Source organism: Epinephelus lanceolatus, chromosome 4 (assembly GCF_041903045.1).
Source record: "Epinephelus lanceolatus isolate andai-2023 chromosome 4, ASM4190304v1, whole genome shotgun sequence".
Classification (NCBI taxonomy): domain Eukaryota; kingdom Metazoa; phylum Chordata; class Actinopteri; order Perciformes; family Serranidae; genus Epinephelus; species Epinephelus lanceolatus.
In genome coordinates, this window is record NC_135737.1 from 7,785,398 (window position 1) to 7,810,025 (window position 24,628).

General features: G+C 41.8%; 1 protein-coding gene across 4 annotated transcripts in view; it reads right to left on the reverse strand.

The window, feature by feature from the left end:
* Window positions 1–24,628, reverse strand: part of sgsm2 (small G protein signaling modulator 2) — a 143,642-nt gene continuing 119,014 nt past the window's right edge. For 3 of the 4 annotated variants that reach the window (XM_033630905.2, XM_033630906.2, XM_033630907.2), the window contains 10 exons: window positions 22,116–22,261; window positions 17,722–17,850; window positions 17,428–17,610; window positions 16,793–17,179; window positions 13,343–13,467; window positions 8,912–8,994; window positions 7,596–7,705; window positions 7,359–7,455; window positions 5,692–5,859; window positions 1–4,330 (listed from right to left, as the gene is read on the reverse strand). In XM_033630905.2, the coding sequence (XP_033486796.1) occupies window positions 4,242–4,330; window positions 5,692–5,859; window positions 7,359–7,455; window positions 7,596–7,705; window positions 8,912–8,994; window positions 13,343–13,467; window positions 16,793–17,179; window positions 17,428–17,610; window positions 17,722–17,850; window positions 22,116–22,261 (1,517 nt within the window). In that variant the 3' untranslated portion in view covers window positions 1–4,241. The remainder of the gene's footprint in view (window positions 4,331–5,691; window positions 5,860–7,358; window positions 7,456–7,595; window positions 7,706–8,911; window positions 8,995–13,342; window positions 13,468–16,792; window positions 17,180–17,427; window positions 17,611–17,721; window positions 17,851–22,115; window positions 22,262–24,628) is intronic. The other variant, XR_013490938.1, reaches the window with a different exon arrangement.

The following is a 24,628-nucleotide window of genomic DNA, read 5'->3' on the forward strand; positions in this document are numbered from 1 at the left end:
TGAACAACCTCTTGTTTATTAATACATTACATTCAAGGCAAATGATACATCCTTACCAATACATATTCAGCAATGCAATCATTGGCTCTCTAAATAAATAGAAATTTGAAATCTTAAAGTCAGTGCACAACATTGAGAAAGAACACTTAACAGTCAACGTGTAACATAGTCTGCACACATTCTGCATTTCTGCACAGTATACACCTCCAACTAGTGCTGCTAAAACCAACATAAAAAATAGATCTCAAAATAAGTAATATATGTTCTGACTGTCTTCATAGAAATATTGGGCTTTTGGTTTGTATTTACAGCAATATAGACTTTGATGGATTTTCTCAAACAACAAATTGCACAGTAGTTAAAGATTCCAAGATCACCATTTTCAAAAATATTTTACACACATAGTAAACAGTCAGTCTTCAAAATGCAGTATGAAATTGCACATTGTCATCATGCCACAGAGGGGGCTGTTTCAAGGCTTTGGTACACAATGTCCTGATTGGAAGAATAAGCTCTGCTACAGGCCCGGTTTCCCCCAGCAACCCTCCTCCGTCGCCGTGGCGGCAAGGTGGTGGAGGGGGAGAGGCCGTAGCGAGGTACATCCACACCACGCCCGCTCCTGGGATCAAACTAGCAAATCAGAGAGCCGGATGACTACAGTACACTTCAGGATTGGGGAAGACTCTTGGCACTTGAATCACAGGTGCAGGTCCGTGCTGGATGACCAATCATATGCAGCCGTGCTGGACATTTTAAGGAGACAAGGAGATTGGAGATAAAGGGTCACACTGACAAGGGGGATTGGAAACAGTATCAAAAAATTTCCCAGATTCCCTTCAGATACAAACACAAATGTACTCTGTGCTGTTACTGTGAAGCCAAAGGCATCTTAATACTGATTCACTGAACACTAGAGAAGCAGCTTCCTCTCAGACCACAGATGCAATTTAGACCAACCCCTTCCAAGCACATTCTATCTTCAGAGGCTGGACTTTAGGCAGGAGAATCAGGTTCCACATGGACAATTGCAACCACTTTTCCTGAACTGCTAAACGCAATAAAAGTCTTCATGTGTCCTTCAGAACAGTGGGCATGTTTGACTCTTGTTCCAAGGCGAAACATGGATTTATGTAAAGGAAAAAACTGGTAATATTTATATTTTCATATATTTATATGGTCAACAAATCCCTTGAAAACACCCAAACCAACGATGAATTTATCCTAATAAGTATTGTGTGTGTAGTCATGTATATGTTATTCCTGTGTGCCATAGAGCTCCACTGCTGTCCAAAAACTCACCAATGAAACACACTCATCAAATTTGTGATCCACACTGCTGCAGTGAGTGGCATGTTCCTTCATTATCACACCACCCCACATACACAGTCCTGCTTAGGGTTATTACTGGAACAAAGTCTGCTCTCCTTTTCCTGGGGAATATACCTGCAGGAACCCAGGGTGTTAGATGAGACCAATATGAGTTTAATCACTGAGATTAATCAGGATTACTCCGAGACAACTTGAGTTATGGCCTATTTCCTTCTAAGACTTTTTGATTGATGGCGGCCATGTTTTTTGACCAACCTTGCTCATTTATATAGTAGGATTGTGTAACTCAGTCAGTGGTGTTGGTAGTCAAAATCCAAAAAAGTCTATTAATATTACTGTTTATTCACATTATGCAAACTAGCAAAAAACTCCATCATGGTGGACCTTTGTGGTACAAGGGTCTTTTTGTAGAGCACATTAAGCCAGATAAGTGTGCCAAATTTCGAGTCATTCCAACCTACAGTGTGAGGGGTGTGGCATTTCCAAAATTGCATTTTTTGGGCATTAATTACAGCGCCACTGTGTGGCTGATTTGAATCATTAATGCCTTCATACAGCTCTTGTGGATACAGTATGGTTAAGCATAGAATTGGCATTTTTACAATAATTTAACTGGATCAGATTTTCACCTGTAATGGTTTCTTACAATAACCTTTCATGCTAAAGCTATATTTGAACTAAATGTCCGAGAATAATCCCATTCCTCAAATCACTGCAACAACATACTGACATGGCTGCATGCCTCCCCTGCCACTGAAGCTGTAATAATCTCTGGTCAAAGACAGAGTCAAACCACTCTGTCTGACTGGTATTTCCTACCTTTAAGATGTACTTTTAAGGAACTGTTCCAGTGTCACCACATTATTTACCAAATATAGAAGAATAATAACAGAAAATAATACTTAATGCCGTTTTAATATATAAGAAATCCAGACAGAAAGGTGGCATATTCCCAGAGAAGAATCAAATGAAAACCTACCACAGTAATTTTGAGTACAGTATCAAATGCATAACAAACCACCACTTAAAATAGTCCCCAACAAATTCACTCTTTACTGTAGGTGTGTACTATTTACTATTTACATAAGGCTGAGTGCTACACAGAGTTAAAATGGTTTGGTTTTTTTCATGGAATTTTTTGACAATAACAAAAAATGTAAAATAATGCCAGCATTATTCTAAAATGAATATCCACCCTCAGGCACAGGTAAATTTAATAAATCTGTTACTTTTGCTCCACTCCTAAAGGTGTTTCTTAATCATGCTTCATTTTTTCATTTCCTTACACCTTCTGTCTCTCAGCCAGTTTTGTCTACTTTTTCATATCAGCCACAGTACTCTAGTTTTTGGTTTATTGAACAGTGTGTCAGTGTTTCTCTCAGCTCACTGTCATTTGAAAATTCAGCTAACCTTGCAGAAGCTGACTGGAATAGGGCCATAGCCGGGCTTTTAGAAATACTGAGGTCAGAAGTCCAAATTCCCCTCCAGTGCAACTCAACCCATCTAAGAAATCTCTGACTAGCCACAAAAAACAAACCAAATCCTAAAATATAAAACTTTCTGGAGTTAAATTAAGTCTTACAGTTGTAAATTAGTATTTCCCAAGGTAATAGTCCACAAGGTATTAGCTAATACTAAATCTCTTTTGAGATTTCAAAATGTTGATTAAATGTTTCGCTTGAGATTATTTATTATCAACCTCAAAAACCAGCCGTGTTATATGTGTATGATCATAGAATGTTAATTCCTCCTCTGGTCATTTCATGCCCCAAATTCCCAGAAATGTCACCAACGCCATGTCCTCAGAATCCCCAATGGGTGCTACGACCCTGAACAAAACCACAGTACTACAAAAGAGAAATGCAGAAGTTTTATACCACAGCATGGAGGAAGGCCTGTGTGCTTATGTCTTCACTGTTGTGCTCTGCTGCTATGTTTCTTCCATCTTGGAACAAGGATTAAACATGAATTAACTGCTGACGAACATGCTCAGGAAAGTTAGCTGCAATTCATCCCGAGTTCTTCGACATTTTGGCCTCTTATGGCGCCTCCAGCCCCCACCAACTCTGATGAGGCCTTCACAGGCACCATGAAGGAAACCCTCACAAAAAGTGCATCTCAGTACCTTGGGCTGTTACTGATAAAGGCAACATTTGTGTGATAATGAACTCTTGGACGAAAAGAAAAAAGGTCAAGGGAGGGTGGGAGGTGGGGGTAAAAACACACATGCTTATTGTAGAAAACACTCATGAAAAGGTAGTTGGCACAGTCCATTTGGTCGCTAATGAAAACTTCTTCGTGGCTAAGTCTTCTGCTCCTCTGACAATGTTGTATGCAAATCCTGCTCTCTTGTGGCCTCCACTGGCATTACATGGAGGAACACGTGAGAACGCTTAAGCCTTCCTGACAAGCATCCAAAATGTTCTGGTTCAGAGTCAGGAAAAGGGTGACACTTAAGAAAACTGGAGTATTGATAGAGCTGATGTTCCTTTGGAGTGTGTGTGTGTGTGTGTGTGTGTGTGTGTGTGTGTGTATGTATGTTTTCATGCACCCACACAAGCTCTGTAGGACTGGGGAGACTCAAGAATGTGTTCACAGTGCGATCAAACTCACAAGCATGCAGACAAATCCACATGTCTGAACGGACACCATGGGCATTCCATGTTAAGGAAAATGTAAACAGATCGAGGCCAAGCTCCAGAGCCAGGCCAGTCCGGCAGCGCTCCTGCGCCACTACCAGGGCCTTTATCTGGGCAGGGAGGAGACCTGGACTCCCTGGACCTGCTCTGGATAGATGAAGGCCTGGAAACACTCTGTCTCTCTAAGGGATGAGAGGAAGAGCTGAGTGTCTTGTAGGGTCGGACACTCTTCCTCTGCATCCTCCCATTCCTCCTCCTCCTCTTCCTCTATAGTCACTTGTTGTCCATCAGAGACTGGACTTTGTGCACCAGCTCACGCGCAATTTTCAGGATATGTTGGACATCGTGACGCTCAGCCATCTCTGTGGATCAAACACACTGTTGGAGAGGCAGCTACAGAAGTATGCACACCATACAGTTTAGAGATCATGAACAACCACTTCTTACAAGGCCATGGGCTCCTTATCCCACTTTTGACTGTCGTTGTTTGGAACAGGTAGAAACTATTTTCCCTTTAGATGAACTAGTTTGTTCCAAGCATACAAGTGCCTTCAGATAATGGATATGCAGCGCAGTTGTGGGCATGGAGTCTATACTCTATAGCCCTCATTCCTTAAGTTGTTCTGCCTCTTTTTCAAGTCAATGTACTTTTTGCTGCTTATTTTTCATTAGGGAACACTTGTGTATATATGAGTTTGCATTTATACCACAACCACATTTCAACCGTTTATCCATTGCTTTTAGCTATTTCAACTATTTATCTATTTGAATAATGTATTTATTACTTCTACTTAACCATTTCCATCATTTATCCATTACTTAACCATATATACATTACTTTTAACCATTTATTCATTCATTTTAGTGAACAATTTTCTACCATTTATCAATTACTTTTGGTTAACAATTTCAACCATTTATGTTAAATTTCATTTATTTATTACTTTTCTTTATCATTTATCCATTAGCTTTCATTAATAACTATTTCAACCATTTATGCATTACATTTAGTAAAGTATTTTAAGTATATTTATTTTTTTTCAGTAAACTATTTAAATAATTTATCCATGTTACTTTTAGCTAACTATTTATAAAAACAATAATAATAAAGAAAAATAAATTGAAATTAAATCAATATATTAACAATCAGTTTTAGTGAGGAAGCACAAAGTCATCCTTTCTAGTGTTGGAAGTATATGAAGACATATATAGATATGATTTGAGATTTGTTAAAAAAAATTGCTGAACTGTTTATATAGCATTAATGAGATTGTTACCTACCCATTAAATATCTCTAGGTGTAAAAGGTGCAGGGTATTAGTATGTTTTATTACTATTATTATTATTATCATTATTATTTACAGTATTGTTTTTTATTGACATGATTTTACACTGTGTTGACAAGATTAGAAAAAACAGATAATTTTATGTATACATCTAAAACTTATTTTTTTAATTGAATCTCTAATATCTCAGCATACTGTGATAGAAGATTTTATCCATATTGCCCATCCTGGATCCTTTTCTGAAAATACAGTATACACAAATTTTGCTACACTACACAAACACTGTTTTGTGACATCATCACACGCATTTTAGTACTGGTCACAACAATCTGTAAATGTCTTTTGTGAACTGATGGCAGCCATGACAGGATAGTAAGGAGTAAGAAATACAAAAAAATTAAATATAGTACACAGTACTGAATGTTTATGATTCTTACCATTGAAGAACTTAATAATGTCAGTGAAGTCCATGTTGTTGTCCATGATGATCTCACGGTAAACTGTGACCAGGGCCAAGGCCAGGAAGAGGACGAAGTGCTGCGAGGAAATCCTGGGAGCGACCCAGATCACCTCCCACACTGCAAACACATCCTCATATAGGAGCTCTGCACACAGAGATTATTCAGTCATCAGAAAAAGTACAAGTGGTGCAGCTAAGACAAAGAGAAATGCCATTAGAGAGGTGGAGGCATGTCACAAAAGTGTTGCACCTAACACCATGAGCACTTCATAAGGCATGTACTGTACTGCTATGCTTTAAAGGGATAGTGCACCCAAAAATGAAAATTCAGCCATTATCTACTCACCCATATGCCGATGGAGGCCCTGGTGAAGTTTTAGAGTCCTCACATCCCTTGCGGAGATCGACGGGGGGAACGGCTAGCACACCTAATGGCAGATGGCGCCCCAGACTAACGTCCAAGAACACAAAACTGAATCCACAAAGTATCTCCATACTGTTCATCCATAGTGATCCAAGTGTGCTGCAGCCCCGACAAAAAAAGTTGTTTTGAAAAACGTCATATGAACTCTGTTTTTAGCCTCACTGTAGCCTGTAGCTCTGACTGCTTCTCTGTGCTCCGCGCTCACGTGTGCACGCTCAGGGTGGTCGGTGATGCACGGTCTCTGAAGAGCAGCAGTCTCGTCAGTACTGATGTCCAGATTCTCAAGTGCAGGCATCGCCAATTCCCAGTCTGAGCAGCAAAGACTTTCCTCATCCGTTGGCATTGCTTTGCATTTGAAACAACTACACCACCAGGTTTCCAGTGCTCGACTCCGGTATTCAGCGGCTGGCTGAGGGTTAGGCTCATGAGCTGCGGCGGCTGCTTCGTCCAGTAGCCTGAGTTCCATCCATATACTCGGGCTCAAACAAATACGGCTCAACAAAGAAATGCTGTTCCTCCTCAATTTCAAAGTCTTCAGACATGTTAGGCTGTCCTTTGCTAAAAGACCGTAGTGCAAATTATCTTTTAGCAACTGTGGCTACCGTTGTCTCTCCCTGCAGTGCACGTGTCACGTGATGTAAACACGGGTACAGTAAGCAAAGCTCATGCTTTCGCTGGTTTTGTGCAGGCACGCACACGTGAGCGCGGAGCACAGAGAAGCAGTCAGAGCTACAGGCTACAGTGAGGCTAAAAACAGAGTTCATATGACGTTTTTCGAAACAACTTTTTATGTCGCGGCTGCAGCACACTTGGATCACTACGGATGAACAGTATGGAGATACTTTCTGGATTCAATTTTGTGTTCTTGGACGTTAGTCTGGGGCGCCATCTGCCATTAGGTGTGCTGCCCGTTCCCCCCGTCGATCTCTGCAAGGGATGTGAGGACTCTAAAACTTCACCAGGGCCTCCATCGGTATATGGGTGAGTAGATGATGGCTGAATTTTCATTTTTGGGTGCACTATCCCTTTAAGGCATTAGGACATCATGTTATCATGGTTTCACCTTTGTTGACTCACGAGGATGTACATATGTTTCTATTTAATCACTTCTTGAAATGGTAGAACGACTTCATTTATTATTTCACTTATTTTTCCACCTTTACACTGCAGTACAACTAGTGAGTACAACTGTGTGAGTGTTGAGGATGTATTTCATTCACCTCTCTTGAAGTCGAGCAGGAACCAGCGGTAACAGAAGTAGAAGTGAGTGTAATCTCCATTCTGCTGCATCAGTTCAAACAGCTCCGAGTCCAGGATCTGACATCACAGTGAGAGCAGAGAGGACGTCAATGAGTTTCCATCGAGGTGACACACAATGTCTCTATCTCTCTCTCTCTCTTTCACACACACACACACACACACACACACACACAACCACAGTAAGAGTTATCCGTCACCTGGATCAGTGACCTCATGTTGGCAAAGTGTGTGTCCATGGCTCCGCCATTAGGAAAGTTCTGACTCATCCTTTTCATTAGCTGAGTGAAACAGCTGTACGCCAGGCACTCTGACACACACACACACACACACACACACACACACAGAGGAAGAACATAGGTCATGTAGTCAGGACAGCATTTACACTCTACGAAAATAATATTTCACAATTGCATTTCAAGCACTGATGAAATTGTAAATGTTTTTTTATTTTGTGACAGTCTCTGTATATGCAGGGTCTAAGGTGACACAACCTTATAAAACAGATAGTATAATGTCATAGTAAAGAAAAAGAAATCTACCTCACCTGACAGTTCACTGACAATGTTTGCTGTTGCATAACTGAACTTCATGTTTATGCATAGAACCCTACAATTTTCAGCGCCGTAAAAAAATATGAATCACTTTAAATTTCTCCCTCAGCTTAATACTTTCTCTTTCACTCGGTGTGTCCATCCTAAATACCATGTAGCCAGGGTAACAGCTGCAAGCATTATCTTTTTCTAAACAGGACTGGCCAAAATGTTGTGTGGAGCTGCACATTATTAATCATAATGCAGGTAGATGTGTGACTGTGATGAGCAACATAATGTGGTAAGGACTGATCTTTCTGATTCCACCCCGTGCCAAAGTGCGCCACAGGTGTACCAAGGGAGCCCGGCCACAAAATTACCAAAATTGCTTTTGGCAGGCTCCTGACACACTTTACGGGGCGCAGCTAACTGCAGTGCTTGATTAAGGATAATGAGAAACTGTGTAGCTGTGTAGGATAATTCATCAAAATGACACATTTGGTGTGCCCAAAAGCACAGGGGTGGTGGTGGTGGTGGTGAATGGGGGGCACTTTCCGTTTTGGCTTCTATCCAGCAGATGGAACACATTCCTGCTGCCTTCAGATGACTGTACAGAGAGTCACCAGTGTGAAGGAAAGGCCTTCAGTGTAGCACTAAGGTCCACCAGAGAATACAAGTGTTGATATTTACATGTTGATAAGAACCCTTCCCAGCACCTGCAAGCTGTTTTAGTGAGAACCACCAAAAATACGTTCGGAAAAGTTGGTGTCATTTTGAAAAGAACTTGAACTGTTTTTCTGTTTAGGCTATTTTAAAAAAGTTATCTGTGAATAGAAAATTGTTCCAAAGCAATCAAGAGAAACTGTAAATGAGGCATTATTAGCTTCAATTCTGTAACAGCTACTGGGGCTATTTTTCATCTGCACTGTGTACAATAATTACACTTTGGAGATATAAATCATATGATGATTCTTTTCTCTCACCATCATCCAGGATGACCATGAGCGGAGCGAGCAGGTCACACATGCCCTGAACATAGCCCATCTCTAAATGCTCCCACACATAGCTGCAGACAAGAGGGAGACACCAAGGACAAACAAATCACAGTCAACTCAGTAGACATCACATGCATGTGTGTTTGTCTTCCAGCAATTGAATGGAACTCAGTATATTTACTTCAGTACTGTATTAAAGTGCAAATTTCAAAATACTTTTATGTGATGGTGTCTATTTTCTTCTACTTAATACTTGTACTCCGCTGCATTTCAAAGACAAATGTTGCACATTATACTACACCATACTTTCCTCACAGCTGTAGTTATTAGTTACTCTGGTGATTTTTTCACATATAAAACACTGGGTGCACTAATAAAATACTAAACACTCTAATAATTATTAGAGATTAGACTATTACCTCTTGCTAAAGTAGATGAACTTAACCCCACCTTGACCAGCTACTTACATATTAATGCATGAGAATTTAAGTGATAGTTCAGGTTTTTGGACATGAAGTTGTGTGAAACGCTGACCATCTGTAGCTCTGATGTGACGGTGTCACTACTGTCAACGAGCCTCCTGCTCTGAGAAATCGCCCGTAGCTTACCGGAGAAAAAGTAGTTCTGAAGATGTACGGGGGACACGAACCAAAAGGTTTTAAGCTACAAAAAAGTATGCATGTGTTTTGTTAGACTATTTCAATAATTTTAAAACATCCCCGCATTACGTCAGACCTTGCTATCAATTGGGACTATTTTCTGGCCAGTATCACTCCGCCGTGCAGGCCCGCAAGACAGCACGGCAACAGAAATCAATAAGACAGTTCATCACCACGCCGTGCAGGTGCGCAGGATAGCAACGGCTAACGAAAACTTCATCGGCTGTTTCCCGGCTCTGGAACTCTCTTCCACCCGAAATAAGGAACATCAGTACACTATCACAATTCAAGTCCCGACTCAAAACACACCTGTTTAAGATCGCCTTTTCCCTTCACTAACCCCATTTCCTGTCCACATCTAACTGTTTTTACTCGTGTGTACTTTTTGTGATTCTCTTTTGTAATTTTATTTTAAATTATTTTAATTGATTTTATTGTGTACTGTGCATTGTCTTTTATCCATTGTAAGGTGTCCTTGAGTGACAGAAAGGCGCCTAGGAAATAAAATGTATTATTATTATTAATATTATTATTATTATTATTATTATTATTATTATTAATCCCAAAATGGTGCCAACAGCTGTGGGAATAAAAACATCGCCGGCTCCCAATTCCATCGGTTTCCTGTTACAGATGTAACCCGTAGGCAACTTTGGCTAACCCACCACCAGAACAAAGCAGAGACTGGTCATAATCACATATGAATTCACATTTCTATGTGATTGATTACTCATGTCACGGATTTAGCAGTTAGCCTAATATAATAAACTAAATGACGACAGTAAAACGAGGCCGTGTATAATGTACTCTCCACAACACAACAGGCTATTAGTTCAATCAAACACTTTGTTTTACAGACAATCAGTTACAGTCATCGTTATATAGACTGGTATTAGGTAATATATCTCTCTTTGGGCACAGCAGTGCGGAAATTGCGTTTTCTCTGTCCGTCGGGATCTGTGGGCAGCTGAAGTGAGCCTGACATACGCGCAGTTGCTTCACCCTCGCCGGCTTAGTAGCGAGGTTCATCCCAATTGACACAAGCCCAAGTTGTCTACGGGTTACATCTGTAACAGGAAACCGATGGAAAAATCTAAAAAAGGACACAGTAAACTCACTATCAAGATATATGGTCAGACGCACCCTATTATTTTCTTCAACAATTCTACATTGTGAACAACAAAGCTATGTTGAAATCACAGAAACAGTGGCATCACAGAACTTGATTTTATAGTATTTCTCATGTGACAGAAACCACTGAGAGTGAAACTCTGTTTTGGATGTTATTATTATACTTATTATGATAATACAGTGATGTGTGGGTGGTTTAGTTCGTGTGCTCTGCTGCACAGATCTGACACCTGCATGCCCGCCCACCTCTCTCTCATCCCCAGGTTCTCTGAAGCTCTGTGCCAAGGTGGCGGTGTCACTGGCATAGCACAGGGATCCCCAGGAGATGATAACCTTATTTTTAGGTTCATGTAACCTCAAATGTACCCAAATTCACAAATATGTAGAATGTTACTACAGACATTCTTGTAATCTTACATCGCAACATGTGCTGTGACGGCAGATGCTATATTAACTCATGATGATGATGATAATGATGGTGCTTTATTGTTCAGGGGGCACATTGTGATTTTTTCCCCCGGATAATCCGTCACTGTGATAATGTGATTTTGACACTGATCAATATTGTGTTTATGGTGCTTTACTGTACAGGGGATGTGATGCTCTTTATCTTCAGGCTCAATGAGTGAAAGGAAAACATAATTCTAAGAAAGAAAAAGATTAAGCATATTTTTCAAAATGTTCAGCTATTACATTTACACAGTATCTTATTTAAATCTGTATGGATAATCACAATCTCACATTTGATTCGCTTGATCGTGGGTAGATGATTTTGGGGCTCTTCATAATCAACTCAGCATAAGATGTGACATTGATACTGCGTAATGTTTTGTAGACAGACTGTATATAAAGATACATATTCAGTCTGTGGTTTTGTAAAAGACAGTGGGCCAGATCCACAAAGAATGGATTGCTCCTGCTAATAGCGCCATTATTTGCGCAGAATTAGCTCACGCAATCTGCCCTGTTTTAGCGCCTTATCCTCAAAAGAATTTGCTCTAATCATATGCCGGCGCTAACACGCCCACAAAGTTTGGCAGCTGAGCGCAATTTGCGGCACATGGCCCTGCTGTTGGATGACTGTGAGAGCCCTGAGACGCCTGCAATGGGGTTCTGGAAAGAGCCAGATGCAAGAACCTGTAGTGTAGACACTAGAGATGCGCGGATGGCAGTTATAACCGCCAGGTCGATCGGGTGATAAACATGAACAATCTGATTAATGGCGGACGGGTTATGGGCGGGTGAAAATAATAGCCTAATAATAACTTTTATTTAAATCGCACCCTTTAAAAACAAAGTTTACAAATTGCTTTGACAAACATTAATGAGGGGAAAATGTATTGCATGCTCTAAAATGTGAAATGAGCCTACTTGTGTCGTGTGCAATACAATAGGCCCTCTATATCATCATGCTTATATCCCGCTGATAAATAATGTATGATTGGCTGGGCAAGCATACTCTTTAAATGTGTCATGTGGAAGGGTTTATTTAACATAGTGATCCCCGCAGCAGCAGAAATGAGTGTCTCCTCATTAAGAGTGCCAATGTGCGCCTTTACGCACGGAGTAACGGCGCCATTTTATTGATTATTTTAATGTCAGTCAGCTGACGGGATCGGTCAGGATCTAATCTTTCCTGATAATATAAACATGCGGGTGCGGGTGGATGCGGGTCTCTAATTACAGAAAATTAATTTGCTCGGATGGGTGGTGGATGGATGATTGATGGATAGATGCGGATTCGGGTGCCGTCAGAGCCCATCCGCGCATCACTAGTAGACACTAATTTGACAATGCCAGGTAAAGCATGGGATCTCTGGGTGGCAGGCTCAATGTCATCCTTGATGTCATCTAGTAGCGCAAGGATCATGCGGCCTGGCAACCGGTATCTGCAAATGATTTCATCGTCACTTAAATCAAAAAGTGATACTCTCTTCCGATAAATCCTTTCTGGTGCGCGCCTGCCATTACGGTGCCTTCGCCTGGCTACAATCACTGCTGCCATGATTACCGGAGTCCTGGCATGACAGCCCTTATATAGGCTATGCTCCACAGTTACCACCAACTGAGTGAAATTTGCAATCATTTTGCGTGAGAGAGAGAGTGAGAGAGGGAGAAAGAGAAATTGCGCGGATTTAATACAGGGGTCTCACTGGCGTTAAATAGCACCGCTTTACTGCCTGTGGCAATTAGCGCTGGTCTTTGTGGATTAGGTGGTATTTGCAATGAGGCTTATTTTCATAAGAAGGGGGCAATTTTGCGCAGAATTTATGAATATTCCCTAATTTACATGCATGCAAATTGGACCGGCGCAGCTAGGAGTGGCAGTGCAGTTTGTGTTCAGTTTGCGTGCATTTCACCCTTTGCGTGTGCTTTGTGGATTGCACGCTATTTTTTTCTCTCATTTGCACAGGTTTAGCGGTCGCAAAAGCAGTGCAATCCTTTTGAGGATCTGGCCCAGTGTTTTCAGATTTGGATGTTATTTCTTGAGTTCTAAGATCCATTTTCAACATTACTATATAACCATAATCAGAACAATATAACATTAAACACAAGATTCAGACTACACACGGGTCCCGGGGACTCACTACACTGAAAATCTCTCAACATCACTGCTTCTTGTACATACCTGCACATGATGTTGCGTAGTTTCTCCAGGTTGGCTGTGGTGAAGTAATAATAGTTGCGGTCGCAGCGCTGCACATCTTTGTCTATCCTGTGTAGATTGAGAGCGACTGTGTCCAACAGCTCAATCTGCACAAAGGAAACACTGAGTCAACACCGGGGGGATTTTGGTCTTTCTTTGGCATTTGTACGTGTTTTACTATGAGTGATCTCAGTCTTTTAAAGTGGAGATGAAGCATTGAACAATGTACTTGTGGTTCATTTGATTTTTACCTTAAAGGCAAGATATGACATTGCAATCAAATTCTTAATCACCTAGATTTGCTAGAAAAACAGATAGTATTTTACTATTTCACAAGCAGGACAAAGCCATCTTTTAACAAGCTAGTTGGTGATGTCCTGAGAATGGTTTGTCTCTGTTATTTGCCAGTAGGACTTAAAATAGGCTTGATAAACTTGGTACTGTGGAACATGTTCTGTCCTTTAATGACTGCTCTGTTCTCAGGCAATATGGTTTTTACCGCCAGTGTATGAGATATTTTCAAGCGGCAACTTCCAGGGCTGAAATATGAAGCCACAGCATAAGTGCCAAAAAAGTGCAGTTCTTAGAATGGCCACTTGAGGCTGGCTCCAGAAGCCAGTCCATCCCAATAGAACCCCATGTTAAACTGTCCAACTTAGCAACAGAAATAAAAATGTTAACAGCCTGGTACAAAAAACAGTTTTGGTCTCGATAGCTATTTTTAACATTCATGACAACTGTACGGAGGGTGAACTTTTATAAGACTTAAAGTTGTGCATAATCAAGCCCAGGCCTTTTTGAGTGACAGGCTGTCTGCTGATAGTGTCCTCAGCTTCTCAGACATAAAATCTTTGTTTCCAAATTTTACTGAAGAGCCAGATCTTAGTGGTGTCTTGATGTTGAGGACAATATGTACACAAAAAAAGAGTATGGATGCTAAACCAAACTGGCACCACCAGCTATCGACCACAAAGGGAATCAGGACAAATTCAGGTGGTGCTCTACCCCGACAGAGTCATAATGTTTGTTTATTTTAAGGGTGCTTCATGATGCAGAACATGCCTACATTTGACTCAGCTTCTCAGTGGGAATGATGTTAATTATGATATAGGGCAGCTTGTGGACATGACCACAGGGTTAGGCTAACGTTAGCTATGTTAGCTGTGACAACTTACGTTGTTGTGGTCCGACAGCTTGATGGAGACAGTGGTAGAGCAGGTTTTTTGTGTGGAGAAGGTTTTTTTTGGTTTGTTAGCTGCTGCAACCCTCTATGGAATGTAGCCATGAACCACCCAATGCACTAACTTTCAAGTTCAGGCATCCCTTCAGATTCACCGCTGTCATCTGACTCCATAGGAACATGTCTATATTTGGTCTTATTGGTTCAAAAAATACTGGCAGTTGTTTTTTAACAATAGTCCTTTCTATCTCATCAAAACTCTACTGTATCAGCACTAACTAATCTTAAGTACAGTGGTGTACTTAGTACTCCCAGAAAACAACCATTCCTCTGATATCACTAACTAGCTTGTTGGAAGATGGTAGCGCCCTGATGTCAAAACATCAAATACAATCTATCAAGTGGATATCAAATTTCATTTTAGTGCCATATCTTGCCTAAAGCCTGGAATACACCATACTAATAATTTGGGTTGTCCCAGAGGAAAGATGATTAACGTGGAAGAAACGTGGCTATATCTTTGGTCATGGCTCTAAAAAGGTGGCCCTATGTCACACAGCAAGAGGTTCAAGGATGGCAATTGTCACGGTCTTGTGATCAAACACAGCCTGGGCTAAGATTCTGACAGTATCAGAAATTTGGGGTGCCCATCTCACAGTGTGACTGCTGTTACGACCTACGTCTGGTAACCAACCAATAGAAATGCAGCTTAAAATGATGCACTGGGACTAGACCCAAACAAACAGACAGATAGCAGCTTGCCATGGAGGCAAAACACATTAAAAGAAATGTGTGGAATTAGAGCAAAGAGGAAAACTTTGTGGAGCTGTGGCAGCAGAAGCCTTGCCTGTATGATGTGTCCTCCAACTCTTACCATGATCGCCCAAAAGATGGACAAAGCATGGAAAGAAATAGCGGCAGAGTTGCAGCTAAAAGGTCAACAACCTATCAGCTAGCAAACACACACACAGTGTCTCATCTCCACTTTAAGCTTCTAAATCATTGTTGCAGACTTGCTTAAAGGGCCAGTGTGTAAAATGGGTTGAAACCCGTTGGAAACAGTGACATCAGTGGTCAAATTCTAGATTGCAGGGCTCACTCACTCACCCCTCCCGTCGGGTAAATGACGGTGGCCTTGTAGGGACAAAAAGCCTTGCGCACGAGTTTTTCAGGAGTAGGTCTATCTAGCGAGGAGCTGAATGTTTATTTAGAAATCTAAACCATGTTACGATATTGTAATGAATCCCTCACGAGCAGGAGACCAGAGGAGCGTTCGGGAAAAAGGCCTGTTTATTTGAGCACTCCAGAAACTCCGGTAACACTCCACTCCGTCCCAAACTCTGACTCTTCTGGCGTAACACACACACTCCATAACTTTACACACATACTCATTTGCCATACTAAGTGGGGACCCCCTCCCCTCTCTGCTCCGCCAATCTCCAGCCCGCACACTGACTGACAGTGTAGCCAGTAAACAGAGCTCAGCTGTTTATTTAGCCTAGCAATATCTCCGGACTATAGTAGCTGCAATGGACGACTTTGAACGCGATTTTGAAGAGTTTCTTGTAGCGGACACAGACCCAGAACCATACCTGTTTGACCCGGAGCATACAGATGAGGAACTCCATGTGTTTGATGCTGAGCGGGAGAGAAGAGAGGCTGAATGCACAGAATGGGATTCGGTGCTACTGCTGCCATTGTTGGGGAGATATATCATCAGGAGGAAAAGCGCCGCAGAGAGTGCATCACAAGGAGTGAAGTTGCGTCTTCTTTTCCTCGCAGATGACAGTTCGGGTTCATTCTCTCCTACTGCGTGGTAAGTGTGGTCCATTCGCAAACTTTATAACTAAAAAACTTTTCACTACTCTCTATCGACAAACTACTAACACTCTCTGCTGTTTCCTCCTCCTTCTTCCTTCCTTCCGCTGTCTTCGCTGGTTCATTTATACACGCGAAACGCGTTCTCTGGCTGGCTGGATTGTCCGCTCGGTCTGCCGTACATACATGGCGGCACAAGATGGCGACCTCTCTAAAGCAAGGCCCTTGAGATATATATATATATATAAAAGCATAATTATAAGGCTACGAAAACCAAACGAATTTTATTTTATAGCGATTATACACTTGTATAAACATATTAATGGGTAGAATATTCAGATTCAGATTCAGATTGACAATAAACCATGCCAAATATTACACACTGGCCCTTTAATCAGAGCCAACAAGCAGACTCATCCATATACTGTACACACTGTATATGAGGAGAGTGAAGGTGATATCGCTTCTGCAGCTGCTCCATTGGTCACCAGTTTGTCCAGCTGACTGCACAGCCTGTCCTCAGTGAGAGAGTCCTGACGCCCCCCCAGCACACCCGTAGTCCCGCCCTCCTCCCCGCCCCCTCCTTCCTCCTCCGTGCTCTGACCATCGTCTATGCTGGACAGGATCTGAGAATGAGCAGAGGTCACTGAATAATTTCTGGAGGAGGGGAGACCCGAGTCGGGGGAGTCAAACTCCACCAGGGGTCGCTCCTCTGGGGGGAGGGCCGCAGGGGGAACCAGGGTGGTCATAGTGGGGGTACTGTCCTCTCCACTGGGGGTCTCCTGGCTCCCACCATCCGGCTCATCCACCGACATAAACACCTGAAGAAGAATAAAATGTAGAAATGATAGAGGACAGTGTGGGATCATGTGTTTATATACTGCTCCAGTCTGTGGTTGTCAAGACGATATGTTTTATCTTTTTATATAATACAATTAATATCATGTATACCTGAATAACGATACAGGACACTATACTGCAGCAAATCCTCTCTATATTATTATGTCAAAGTCTAAAAAGGAGTAGGATGTTTGTTGGATGGCTGTCATATTATGTTGGGCTTCTTCACCTCATTGCTCAGTGTGGAGTCTCTGTGAACGAGTCTCAGGACGTGACTGTCAATGCTGCTGCCCGAGGAGAGCTTGGCAAAGATGGCTGACTGCATCTCCTTCTCCCTCTGCTTTACAATCACTTCACAGGCCTTCCACTCCCGCATCACCTGCTGGTAGCGCTCGCTGATCTTTGCATCAATCTTCACGGGAAAAACAAGGCAAATACACATTGCTCTTTAAATGAAGAGACAAATTATTATAATTCTGTGTGTGTGTGTGTGTGTGTGTGTGTGTGTGTGTGTTTCCTGTACCTGGCCCATGTCTTTTTTGCCCATACCAAACTTGTAGTGTCCCAGCAGGAAAGGCCAGACCTCCTTTCTAATATCATGCTGCACTCCACCATAATAAACCAGCCTCAGCAGCTCCAGCTCCTTATAGTTCTACACACACACACACACACACACACACACACAACCACACACACGCACCCACACCACACATACATACACATAGAGAGAGAGAAAAAGGATGATGGGATTTCAAACTGAAAGAAGGAAGACGACAGGACGCAGGATCCTGGTGTGAGCAGTGAGATGAAATAAAGGAACAGGAAGTGCATTAATAATGGAAGGAGAGTAAAAGAGACTACGACCCATACAGAGGAAGACAGACGAGCGCAGAAGATAAAGGACTCAGATATGAATAGAGTGTAAATTAGTAGTGATTACTTTGTTGGAGGTGATTAATGAATACAGTAGCTACTTTAATAGCTACCACGGTGTCATACCGCACTCTGTAATGAGACTTCATTTCACTGAAACTCATTAAATTTCCATTAGAGTGAGGGAGAGTGGAGAAGGGTGGAGACTGCAGGGACAGTGCATGATCCCTGACTTATTACACACCTACAGTAAAGAATGACACAGTATATATGAGAGGAGGACAGAATAACATTTAACTACAAAGCAACTGAAGCTCAATTCTAAAGTTGAAAAAACGTGACATTAACTTTAAACACAATTCGTGAATTAGTGAAGAATTCATATGTATAGAAGTGAGCTTTCACAGCATTGTGAGGCCTCCCAGTGCTCGAAGAGGAAAGTATGGGTGGTTGGGTATTTGCATTACATTTGATTTTGTTGGGAATAGAATGATTTTATGTGTTTTACTATAAGTTGTGTTTCACTATATAAGTTTTAGATGTGTGAACAATGAGAATACTGAGATGATTTCAGCTGATCTGAATGTGTTTGCTTTGCAGAAGTGGAGAAGTACAGGAGAGGAAGAGACATGAAGTCTGAGGAGCACATACTGCAATGCTTAGATAATTAGTTTCATATATGGTAAAAAGAATAGAAAGTGATATACAGATAGTAAGGTACAGCACGTGTAGGGAGTTGTGTTGTTCTCTTGTCTTTCAAAACAGGAACCACGCCCCCACCGCCAGCGGGAAGGAGTCAGATTAACACGAGGCAGGGGCGTGGTGTGGTGAAGGAGGAAGTGGAACTGCCAATGAGAAGAGGACAACGCCTTGCGTGCACAATGACACTCTGTTACGCTCAAATATACTGGGTCAGGGAAAGGACAGGAGGTCAGACTTCGTGAACTGACACACCTTTGTTGTTCGTCAGGGACGTGAAGTTGAGACCCAGAGCTCTGTAATTTTATTCCTTTACTGCTTAATAAACTACATTAACTGAGACCGAATATCTTCTCCTATTGCTTCATTAAAGAACACGCAGGACTGAGCTCACACATAGCACATTGGAGAGTAGGATGAGACTCTTAGTCCAACAATTTCTATTACACTGCATTTCAAAGAGGAATAATGTATATTTTATATTATATTTATCTTCTATCTAACATTTAAATATGAGGAATGACTACACATTTAATATAGCCCAAGCATATGTACAGCATAGTTATTGTCATCAGCCACACTGATACAATAAAAACTAAATTTACCACTTTGCGGTTGTATGCCTCCGTGAACCAGTCAAGTTGCAGTTACAGTTTACATCAATGTCTGTGAGAACATAAATGATTCACACACACTGAAGTTGATCTTTGACCTTTTGAATATAAATCATCATTCACTTCAGCATTTTATCCTGTTTGACATTTGGGTACAATTTTCCGTAATTAGCACATGCACAGTAATTAGCACTGTGAGGTCACAGTGACCTTGACCTTTGACCACTGAATTACTTCATCCTTGCCTCAAACTCGACGTTTGTGCCAAATTTTAAGAACATTTTCTCGAGACATTCTTGAGATATTGTGTTCCTAGGAATGAGATTTTCCCCGTTAAAGGGTTTTTTTGGGGAGTTTTTCCTTATCCGCTGCGAGGGTCATAAGGACAGAGGGATGTCGTATGCTGTAAAGCCCTGTGAGGCAAATTGTGATTTGTGATATTGGGCTTTATAAATAAAATTGATTGATTGATTGATTGATTGAGATGGATGCAACGTCACAGTGACCTTGACCTTTGACCACCAAAATCAAATGTACAAAGGTTCTTCATTGACTCAAAGTGGACGTTTGTGCCAAATTTAAAAAAGACCATGTATTGCTGGAGGTACAGATTTATAAAATAAAGCTGCAAGCAGCAATGACTGAGATCCATTGCTTTAAAGAATCCAATCTTTGTCTTAGACACACCACTTGTGTGAAAGTGAAAGTGACTTACTGACTGTGTTTTGATTAACGTGGAAGAAACGTTTTTTAACACACCTTCCAACAAGTTGAGGCAATGACATCATGAACAACAGTTTTTTTGTTTGTTTGTTTGTTTGTTTGTTAGTTTTTTGTCAATTTATGCCTCAAACACTTACAGCAGTAAAAAGCTGGTGATTAAATTCTGAATAATGGTTTTGGGTGTATTGTCAAATAGCTTTATGAAGTTTGATCAAACATTTGGTTAAATAGAAAACGTGTATAGTACTAATTACAGGAAGACACTGAATATCACTGTGGACTCACCACTTAGCAGATCTTAACACTATTTGAAAAGCTTGATATCAAGTATCCAAAGAAAGTTTGTGTCAATTTTGGTCGCATTTGAATAAAGACTTGTGGAGATGTAGATTTTGATTAATTTTGCATAATTTTAAAACTATAAAGTGACTGACTCCTTAATCAGCCATAGCCTGCAGTGAGGCAAAGTTTTTGGCACAATTCAGCAGATGCGCTGAAAAAAAAAAAAAAAAAAAAAAAAAAAAGAGCTATAGGACGTACCGGTGATTTATTTTGATGTTTCGAAGTATGGAATGTGAAATTTAGATGATGATAATAAGCCATGCCCAATTCAAGCAGTTACCAAATTCTATGCATGGACTGCATCATAACCCTAGATTCCATCCATCCGTCCATTTTCTTCGGCTTATCCGGGGCTGGGTCGTGGAGGCAGCAGGCCGAGCAAAGCACCCCAGACATCCCTCTCCCTGGCAATGCTTTCCAGTTCGTCCTAGGGGACCCCAAGGTGTTCCCAGGCCAGATGAGATATGTAATCCCTCCAGCGTGTTCTGGGTCTGGCCTCCTACCAGTGAGATGTGCCCGAGACACCTCAAGTGGGAGGCGCCCAGGAGGCATCCTAGTCAGATGCCCAAACCACCTCAACTGACCCCTTTTGACACAAAGGAGCAGCGGCTCTACTCCAAGCTCCCTCGGGATGTCCAAGCTCCTCACCCTATCTCTAACCCTAGATTGTGCAACTCTAATTTCATACGAATTCCTGTAGCTGATTACAAGATATAAACTTTTTGCATCTGTGATGCCCTCTAGTGGCAGAAATCCCAAGACTGCTAGCAACACTCTGAATATTAATGTCTTAAAATTTCCTTGGTAACTTCAGATCAGCAAAGTCCGCAGATTATCCTGTCAAAGTTTCAGAGCGAATGGTTTCTGACGAGTTCTTGAAAATAAGATTTTGTGAGGGAAAACTGATTTAGAGCAATAGACCATTGATACAAATATGCAGATGAGCTGAGGATTTAAATGTTGAAAGAATTTAGATTTCAAACCAAGATGTTTTTGAGGTTATTGCACAAATTTAAACTTGATTGTTACAGTGACAACTTGAGGTCAATGAGTGTCATTTTGCAGCTGAGCTGTGGGTGGAATTTCCAACCCACCTCCCAATTTTAGTGACTTTTGGTCTGATGGTTTTGCTGCACAGACAAAATAAAATGGAGCGAACAAAAAGAGGGAGTTTCAGCAGCTAGCATCTGCTTTTGGTGGCATAATCTGCAGCAATGACTAACTAAAACACAACCAGTTTTGCTGTTTGTTGGTCTCGAATTGTGGTCTGCAGTGCTCTGCAGCTTTGCTCTTCATAAGTCTCTCAAGGACTATTCCTCACAGGTTGCCTCATCTTATCACATTTATAAAATTTCACCATAAATAAGACTAACACAGTCCCCACACAGCACAAAATGACCATGATTTATCTATGGAGCTTAATCGATACCAATGACTCAATGATGGTTTGGCAATCTGCTGTGATTTCTGGCTTTTAAACTCCCCGTCCTGCAGGTGAAGGGGTGGACGCATAGAGGGGCGTAAGATGGTGCAGGAAGAAGATTAAGATTCTTTTTATCTTGTAATTCCTGCTACTTGCTGGCAGAGGTCGATCATGCTGTTATATTTAATTTATCTTTCAGCCTCCCTGTTTGCTGCTGTAGAACAGTCTCTGCTTTGTACCCACCTTGCAGTCTTTCTGGTACTTGCTCCACACCTCCTTGTTGAGGCCCCCGGACGCCTCACAGGGTCTGTCTGGAGGGACGATGTTGTGGTTGACCAGAGCTGACAGATGAGTCCGTACAGTGGAGAGGTGTCGGCAGTAGGCCAGCCCTGATGGACAGGTGAGACATGAACAGACACACACAGCTGAGACTAAGGCCTCTAGTTTCGCAGACTGGGCAAGGCGCTTCGCCAACTGGGTGTGGGCAGGCGGATTTTGCAAGCTTGGCACACTGTGCGCGCTAGTGCAGCTACTCCTCTTTCCCACCTCCGTCCCTCCTACCTGCGCAAGTCGGAAAGAGGGAGGAGAGAAGGCGTGGAGTTTTACACAGCCAATTCACATCACACCAATCAAATGAGCCCCTCTCCTCGCCGTTAAATGCGCCGAATGAAGGCGTAATGAGAGTTTACTCAATTTGCCATGGCAGAAGAGAGCAGCAGCGTCAGACGGCCAAACTTCTCCCAGGAGGAAACTGATGTTTTGGTCCAGGAGGTCCAAGCTCTCAGTGTCCAAATATACGGAACTGCGAGCAGACCTCCACGGGCTGATGATGCAAAGGTAGCCTGGGAGGAGGTCACCACAATTGTAAATCAATGTTGTGTTTCTCTCGTGCGCACGCGCTCTCTCTCTCTTTCTCTCTCGCAGTCTCACTCTGTTTCTTTTCTTTTGACTTTTCTAAGATGACAGATGCTGAATATATACTCCCTATCTGATGCTGTGGCTGTTTGTGGTTGGCTGAGAGGGATGTGAACTCATTAGTTTGCAGCTGTGTTAATCAAATCAGGTTGGGTTTCCATTACGCGTGCCAAACATGCCAAACGGTGCCAATCCCCTTTGATCTGACATCAGATGTGACGGGACAGTCGATATAGAGATACATTTATGTGCTGATTGCAGATAGTTGCATTGAATAGTGTTTTTTTGGGTATTTATTGCATTGTTAATGTGCCTGATATTCTGGAAACCTGCCTGTGAGGTTTTGGTGACGTGTGCGCACTGTCCGCCGGTCAGCCAAACTTCTACTTACACCCCGGCTGCGCTCCGCCTGCGCTGACAGTAGACCTGGTTTCAGCTGGCGAGCTTTTAGCACACCTTCGGTGAAGCCTTTTGGCACGAAACTGTCACTGCACCAAGCTGGATCTGTCGACACCTTCCCCTGCTGCGCCGCCACACCCATCTCAGAGCACCTCGGTCTGCCAAACTACCAAACTGAGCGCGCCTCGGGTTGCGCTGCTCGAAACTAGCTCTGTGCGGGGTTTGCCACCCTGCGCCGCGCCGGGAAACTAGAGGCCTAAGAATGCGTAAAGTGAATATGGAGATACAAAAAATACACTAATAGGCCAATCAAGTACAAACAAATATACTTGGCCTAAGTACAGTAGGTAGAGCAAAAATGTGGATGCATGTTTCCCTGATGGATGAAAATGAGAACCAACGCTAGGACCACCTGTTAAAAGAAATCTCCAGTATTTTTCAACCTGGACCCTAGTTTCTCTTGTTTTAGTGGTCAAGTGACTCGTAACAACAATTTTTGAAACTGGTTCAGTATTGAGAGAGACTGCTGCAGCCAGCAGAAGTGAAACAAGCTGAAATGTAACCACTCGGGGCAAGTGCACGGTAAACCCCAAACCACCCATGACATAAAATTTTTAAGTAAGGTTGACACAAATGCCCCAGATAGTCAAAATAATACAAAAAACTTTAGTATCTGTTTATTATAAGACACATCCCATTGGCTGCACTGATGCATTATGTTACACAGCTCACCTGTGCTTGGTTGTAACACTGTTGCCAGTTAGCATGCTAAAAAGGGGGGATGCCAGAAAGGTCCATTCATGAATGAACTATTCAATTGGAGTGCTGTACTGCTTGTGACTTTTGATTTCAGGATTCAGCACCCATCTACACATACCAGAGCTGAACAGGATTGATTTATTGTCAGTTGGAAGTTTAATCAACCATGTAAAAACCCTGTATTAATTATCCATCCACTGTATACAGACACTAGACCCACTTGAATAAGAATTAATTTGGCCTGTCACACAGGCTGCATATTGAACTAGGAAGAAGTCCTACATCACCTGAACTTGGTCATGTGACATACAGAATGACTAATATGTCTTCCATCTCATGAGATTCATGTAAAATTTAAGAGCAACTTAAATGATCTCTGATCACTATTTACAGGCATAAGACATTTTGAATTATGTTGCATGTTGGCCTAAAAATGTTGAAACTATACTATGCTGTTTGCTACATTTAGTTACGTGCTGACCTGCTTTTTTTGTATTACATTTTTTGTATTGAGGTCAAATAACTCACCAACTGTTGGTAATACAATAAAGCCTTCAGACTGATGCTGTAATTAAAAACAAGTCTTCTTTTAAAATCAATGTGTTAATAAAACTATGAATGCACCAGCAGTTCATTACAATGTATTTATTACATGTCTGTCATATTTATAGGTATAATTCATT